The sequence below is a fragment of the Rutidosis leptorrhynchoides genome, chromosome 3, assembly GCF_046630445.1.
Source record: "Rutidosis leptorrhynchoides isolate AG116_Rl617_1_P2 chromosome 3, CSIRO_AGI_Rlap_v1, whole genome shotgun sequence".
In the NCBI taxonomy this organism is placed as follows: Eukaryota; Viridiplantae; Streptophyta; class Magnoliopsida; order Asterales; family Asteraceae; genus Rutidosis; species Rutidosis leptorrhynchoides.
Genome location: NC_092335.1, coordinates 418,107,127 through 418,114,842, shown reverse-complemented (window position 1 = coordinate 418,114,842; position 7,716 = coordinate 418,107,127). Strand labels below are relative to the sequence as shown.

General features: G+C 34.1%; 1 protein-coding gene across 3 annotated transcripts; it reads left to right on the top strand.

The window, feature by feature from the left end:
* The first annotated feature begins 2,766 nt into the window (after positions 1-2,766).
* Positions 2,767-7,716, top strand: LOC139897797 (FAD synthetase 1, chloroplastic-like). Of its 3 annotated transcripts, none has more exons than XM_071880495.1 (7): positions 2,767-2,873; positions 4,583-4,703; positions 4,800-4,871; positions 5,300-5,352; positions 5,488-5,623; positions 5,863-6,038; positions 7,204-7,716. In XM_071880495.1, the coding sequence occupies exons 2-7, from the start codon at positions 4,654-4,656 to the stop codon at positions 7,701-7,703; spliced, it is 987 nt and encodes a 328-aa protein (XP_071736596.1). In that variant the 5' UTR covers positions 2,767-2,873; positions 4,583-4,653; the 3' UTR covers positions 7,704-7,716. The 3 variants fall into 3 exon arrangements, with proteins under 3 accessions (XP_071736596.1, XP_071736594.1, XP_071736595.1); XM_071880493.1 differs by having other exon boundaries at positions 4,791-4,871; XM_071880494.1 differs by having other exon boundaries at positions 2,784-2,873; positions 4,586-4,703; positions 4,791-4,871.

Below are 7,716 nucleotides of genomic sequence, written 5' to 3'. Positions count from 1 at the left end.
ATCGCATGAGTTTTCAGTGTTTTTGCCATGCGATCGCATGGCCGCCTTTTCTGTTTTTGTTTGCTAGTTCGTCGACATCAAATAGTGTTACTGTAGCAAATAGTGCTACTGTAGTAAATAGTGTTTTACTGTAGCAAATTGTGTGTTACTGTAGCAAAGTAATTTTTACTGTAGCAAATAGGGTTTTACTGTAGGAAAGTCGTTTTTACTTGTACATATATATATACATACATATAATTGTTCATGAATCGTCGAGAGTAGTCAAAGGTAATTGTATATATGTAACAGTTCTAAAATTTTGAGACTCAATCTAACAGACTTTGTTTAACGTGTTAAAATAATAAATCGTATAGAGAATTGGTTTAAATAAGTCAAAAATTTTCGGGTCATCACAAAGATAGTCAGTCGGACCGGAAAAAGAATTAATCGTGAGACTATTGATGGTAACATGAAGAAGTCGATTCTTTAGCTTGGTTAGCGTGGTTCTTTGTTAGTTAGCTTTTGTTTCGTAGGTTTTTCTTTGGGTGCGATTTGGTTCTTGTTGTGTTGGTTTTATAGGTCAGATCATTCTTTTTATAACGGCAATTTTGACATCGAATTCTCTAATTTTCACCCACACACCCGTTTGGAAGAAACTCCTCGCACTCATCGCGCAAAACGTACCCGGGATGCAATAGGTAAACTGCTTCGCCCGCAAAGAGTGAAGGATTAAAAAGGCACAACCTTGGAGAAAACTCCCCCCTCATGATTTGAACCTGCGCCTACTTTTTAAGGATACGGGCCCAAAATAAACTGAGGCTTTTTACCACAATCAATAGTTCGGTGGTATAGGTTATATCATTTATGTATCGCGGGTTTTAATGGTGTAGATAAGGCATTGTTTTAAATAGTTTAGTATTTAGTATGTTTTCGTGCTCTCTAGGTTCGAGCTTTGCCGTTCGCTTGTTGTATCTTTCGATTAAGAATGTTATTTGTTTTCGTTTATACAAAGTTTGCGTTGTTTTGCCAAAAAAATAAATAAATAAATAACCAAACCTAACTGGCATTCATTTCATCGAACAACTTTTAGGCATTTTCGATCCACATTTTCTCTATTAAGAATAGAGTTAACCAATTCAAGTGAAACGTATGTGCATACAATTCTATGTATATGCACGTGTATATACAGATTGAGAAGGGAAGAGATCAAATCGAGACATAGCCACTTCGAATTGTGCTTTTTGTGATGCTGGTTTTGAAATGGCTCTCGTGGAAGGGCCTAACTTAAATTACAAATTTAGTCATCTGTTCATTATCATTGTTCAATTTTTGATCCATTTAGATTTGGATTTTACACACATGGCTTTGTAATTTCAATTTTTATTCCATTTAAGTTTTTAACAACTTTCAATTTAACAATAGGGGTAACAATGTGTCCTCATCTTCTATCCATTTAAATGGTCATATTGTAAATTGTGAATTGTGAATTTAATTAATAAGAAGGTCAAAATAAATTTAAATGATGCTTATTATTTTTCTTTCAATATGTATGATTAAGTTTATACTTCCACGAAACTATGATTTCCACATACATTATACTTCCACATACAAACATCCATATACATTTTAGACACACACATTTTATCAAATACAAACTACGATTTCGAACAAAGTTTCAATTGATGTACATTACGGGGTAGAACTGAGTATGACTGGAAGTCATACGTTGACGGGGAAAAAAATCTTTTGAAGATGTCGACGTTTCTGATTGGTCAAAATTGAAAAAGTTCCTCGAAAAAGAAACACCATACGTATTTACGCAAATTGTGTATTTCGACGAAGAGCATCAAATGTTGATGTTTCTGTTTACTGATGAGCAATGTGATGCGCAAAAAGAGCGAGCCAAGACACGGCCTTGTCGAATTGAGTTGTATCTTATAAACATAGGTCAATCAAGTTATTATCAGGCGCACTCCGATTCGAGCAGCCTTGAGTCAGGTTACGTGAGTCAGGACTCGTTCGACGGAAAAAATTAAATTAATGTATTTTTCATTTTTAGGAATTAAGTTGTAATTTTAAATATAGTAATTTAGGACTTTTATATATTTATTGTAATTTTCTATTTTTAGGACTTTTTTATTAAATGTAATCGTATTATTTTAATTTTAATTTTAGTGTGTTTTATTAAATTTATTTGTTTTTTTGTAATTTATAAAATAATAATATAAGTAATTAAACAAAATAAATGAAAATCAAGAAAAATGAAAGAAAAATGAAAAAAGAAATTAAAAATACCCCACCTTACCCAGCAACACGCCACTCAGCACGGCACCCATTATCTAGCAGTTTACCAGCACGTACATCAAGCACCCCACCTCCACCCAACAACACGCCAACACGTCTCGAAAGGTTAAAGATGGTATAAGTGAGTTAAAACCTATCTCGATAGAACTATAAATTCTTATTGAAAACCAAATGAACACCATCATAAAATTCAATAAATACCTCTTTGGGTGATATCAATAAGTTACCTTTTAAAAAATCATATAATCTAATAAAATCAAAGCAATTGATTTATGTTTACATAATTCATTTTGAAGGCATGTGGCTTGGTCAGAGTGTAGGTTTGAATCCTGCCACTTTTCATAGGGACTAAAATTGTTAAGAAGTATAATTTGAGATGAAAAATAAACATGAAGCGGATATCATGTTACCAAAAAATAAAAAAATAAATTTTTTTTTTTTTTTAAAGTCCTATGGCCATTGATAATACCAACCTTTTTGCATATCTACAATAGTATTTATTACTCCGTATAAACTATAAACTGTCATTCATTTCTTGTGCAGCCGCACACCGGAGCAAAAGCCCACGCCGCCGAAAACCATATTTTCCGGTGAGTGCTCATCCATATTTTTTCCAGTTAAGGTTTACTTTGCATCTGGGTTTTTTCCATCCTGCTTATATCTACTACTTGCATTCATCAGAAAACTCAAAGTTTTTAACTTTTTCCCCTTTTATTAACATTACCGGCTGCAGTTACTTACTGTGCGTTCTTTATACTATGGGTTATTTTTTTTTTATTGTTTTTAAATATTTATGAAGAATTGAAGACTGAATTGGTTTACATGTTCACAATTCTGGCATTGTTATATAAACTAGCACATGAAAGTTTGTTGCTTTTGGGGTGTTTGGATGTATTGTAATTTTGAAAATTAAGAATGAGAACTGAATAATCAAATAGTTTTAGCCATTGATAGTTAGGTAATTTTAATTTTTGGTTGTTAAAATAATACGGAGTATGTATGTTCTGAAATCTGACTATGTTAGTATATTAGCCCTAAGCATCTAATTTAAGAATGGAGAATGTTAAATGTTAGGGCTACCTTTAAGTGTACCATATATAATTTAATTCCTTTTATATAACTCAAAATTACCTATATTAAAATAAATATTGATCTCATATTTAAATAAGAAAAGTTGGTATTAAAGTGCTCCCAACCATGACAAGCTTCCTCACCAGGACTAGCTGACACATCAGCGCCAAAACAGCAGTTCCTCACCAGGACTAACCTAGGACTAAACACTCCTAAACCATGACATACCTCCTCAAATAAATTGGGAACCACTATATTAATTAATTATTGTGTGGTACAAATATTGGAACAAAATGTACAAGTGTATGTTACCCTTGTTTGGCTGTTGATCCTGTGCTAGCTTCTACGTGAGAAGGAAATCAACAAGGGCGCAAGGCCAGGGTGTGGGCAGGGCTAGGTGGTGCCAACGGCTTCCTCGAGGGCGGTGGCCAGGACACCACCATTTGGAGCACTCTTAAAAGGGAATATATTTATACTGTACAATTAACTCAAATGGGATAGTAATTTAAACATAGCCTTTAGGGCTACGTTTAGCGTTGTCCTTTAAGAATTGGGTGGTCATTAAGTTTTAAATATTCGTTCAACCATGATGCTATTTTTAAGTAACTAAAAAATGTTGCAATCTTGAGCTGGTTTTTAAACAGACAGGGTGTGTTCTGGCCCATTTCCATGTAGCAATATCATCTGAAACTTTAAGTTTTTTAAGATTGCCCAAAAGGGCAAAAACCATGTATATAGTTAAGATATGCGAATCAGGCTACACTATAATGATATTGAGGCATAGACGGCTACTTGATAAAAATTTGGGAAACTGTATTAGGGTTTGTTTTGTAGTCAAAATGTGATTACCTTTAAGGTGAAGCATTTTTATACAATGTAAATATGTTTTCAGATTTCATAGCGTGTATAACGTTAGAACATTCTGAAACACATGTAACATATTCTTTTTTGCCATGAACTTTTGACAGTAAAATGTATCACTTGATCATTTTTAAAATGCTAAAAGAACACCGTTTGTAAAGAATGATTGATTCCCACTGAGATAATGCCTCATGTGCTCTGTTTTTTTTTTTTTTTTTTTTTTTTTTTTTTTTTTTTTTTGCATCATATTATTCATATCCTGTTCCAAATCACTGATTCATGTTTTTTATTATATAAAGTATTCATCAAAACGCTGCTCCTGCTTGTTTTTCATCTATTTATTTTGTAAACTTTTTTTAAATTATAGCAGGCTTCATGGCCTTCTGATTTACATCCATGGTAGATATTTCATGCTTGTTGTAGTGCAGTTCGATCCAAATGAAACACGCAATGCTCACGAATCAGAAGTTGTTTGTTAACCTGAATGGGTAAGTTTCATATTAACTTGAAACTTGAAGTTGGTACTCGTATATACAATTAAGCCTGTTCTGTACCCTAATATTGCATGTATTTAGTGGTATTAGGTTACCAATTACAGTGCAAGGTACTTCAAGAAGAATGCTTCCCTTATCTTCTTCAGATCTGAAGGCAACGAGGTCTGCATATGATAATTTACTTAAGTATCTTCTTGTTATTTGGGTTGACCCTTAATTAATTTTGTCGTTATTTCGTTATATAATTTATACATAGTTAAGTTTGTTTGCAAAAACAAAATTAATTTAGTGATTTATTTTCTCTATTGAGATATCTAGGAGATTGTAAACACTTCAGTTTATATTGAATTACTTCTACCCATTTGACATGTTTCCAGTTTTACCTCTTTGACTTTGACATGTCATAATGTATTCCTTATTTATAATTTTTACCCATTTGACTGTTAACATAAAAATATATAGTAGTTAATAACTTGACCAAGTTTTATAAAACTGGGTTGAAACTTGCCCCTAGCGTTTGACTTCGTTTTGTTTCGTATAACGATTGATGTGTTTTTGATTTATCGAATTGTATCTGCGTCTGTGAAAAGTCAACAGGATGATGATGGAACACCATGCTCTGAACAATTGTCGTCAGTGGCAGGTATTATATTTTTTTTTAATCTTTTTCGATGTCTAGTTCACGCGTCCTATTGTCACATTTTCATTTCTCATATATGTAAATGTAAATAAGATCATCCTTTATTTTTTAATAAATATTTTAATTTTGTTTTTTTAGGAGGGATAGTAGCTTTGGGAAAGTTTGATGCTTTACATATTGGTCATCGTGAGCTTGCAATTCAAGCAGCTAAGGCAGGCACTCCGTTCCTGCTATCGTTTACTGGAATGGCTGAAGTTCTTGGTTGGGAGCCTAGGTGCGTACCTTAAGAATTATCTTATCTATCATTAATTTCGACCCGTGCTAATGGAACATGTCAAATGGGCCCAACAGTTAAACAGGGTATATTTATATTGTTAAAGAACCATATATTTGGCTATAAAGGAAACGGGTCGAACGGGTTGCTATAAAAAAATGCTTATAAGACCCAAATCAAGTTGACAACATTACCAACCTACCTTTTATAGAAAGACTGAAGTCTATGTGGTTGAATAGGGCTCCTGTAGTTGCCAAATGTGATCGTGACCGGGTACTTTCGTCTTGGTCTGTTTGTTGTGGGAAGGTGGTCCCCACGGAGCTAGAAATCGAATTCTCTAAAGTTCGCAATCTCACCCCACCACAGTTTGTGGAGAAGCTATCAAAAGAGCTTGGTGTACGTGGTGTTGTGGCAGGTACGTAAACTTGAATCAATTAATGAGATCATTTAGGTGAATGTTCCAACACTCAACACATTTTATTACAACTATATATCTTATTGTACTTATTGAAACCTGTCAATAATTTCTAGAAAAGCATATTATGACAAATAGGTGGCAAGTTTGACCCATTTTGTTTTAAGTAGGTTGATTTGGGTTATGTGTAATCTCTAACTAGTCAAATGAGTGCAATTGCAGATTTCACCAAAAGATGAAATAGGTCAAACACTTGAATGTGATCTACTGTACATTTGTTTAGAAAGGCAACTCACACACCCACTACTACGATTTTTTTTTTTTGAACGGCGATTTTTTTGCATCAGTAGATCATTTATTTCAACGACCCTCATCATTTGCACGTAACACACACGTTCGGCGGAAACCCGAACCCGATCGACGGTACCCGGGAACACATCCATTCGGGCAGTGTTCCGGGTAGAGGTCCGTGAATGAATCCGGTAAAACCTCCCTATAGGGTCAATATATACCACCATTATTGGTATTGGTGTTCAATTGGTTTAAAGAAAATCATGTCATCCCTAAGGATCGAACCCATGACCTCTCCCTATCCCATGACTCAAAGGACATGGGGGAACCGCTGGGCTATGCCGCAAGTTCACCCACTACTACAAATTAATCCGAATATATACGACTGGCATACAGAACTTGAACCCTCAACCTCATGTAATTAATTAGTAAACATCGGTCAGTGGGTCAAAATCGAATTTAGTTGGTCAAAGTCAGATTTAGTTAGTTAGAATCTATCAAGTTGCTCAAAGTCAATATTGGTCAACTAAATTAGAATTTAAGAATAGTCAATATTGGTCAACTAAATTAGAATTTAAGAGGTTATTGAACAAATGAAGATTATTTTTATCTTTCTAGACAATTATATTAACATTTTCTTCTATATTTACCCATATATTTTTGAAATTTATTAGTAATTGTATAAAAAGTCCAATGCATCCAATTTTATCTTCAATTTTCCGATTACGTCTCCGCTAAGGTCCCCCATTGATCACTCCCCGATTAGCGATTTTTGCAACTATGCTTGACCCAAACCGTATGTTTGACATGTGGCCAAAGTATTCAACCCTATCTGTCCGACAGTCACATTTTTCCTCTTGTTTTGTGATGACAGGCAAAAACTACCGATTTGGTTACAGAGCTGCAGGTGATGTATCAGAGTTGTCGAGATTATGTGAAGAGTACGGTATAGAAGCGTACATTATAAACCCCGTGATGGACAAAAAACAGGACATTTTAGACACACAATTTACAGACACTAAAGAAAGAGGACAAGTTTCATCTACTCGTGTTCGTTATGCACTTTCAAAAGGAGACATGAGATATGTTTCGGAACTTCTCGGTCGCAAACATCGTCTAATATTGATGCCAAACAACGAGCAACTAGTATCGAGCAAAAACAACACGATCGTGTTTCCGAATCGATGCTTACTGAATCTTCCACCTAAAGAGGGTATATATGATAATTGTCACATTGTATTTGATAAAGAAAATGTTGTACCTTGCAGAGTAGTAATTGATACAGATAACATTCAGTTAGAGTTGGTAGAGATAAATTGTATTAATTTTACATCTGTAGATTCCCCATACCTAAATATTGAGTTTGGTGCTTAAAAGCAACTATTAT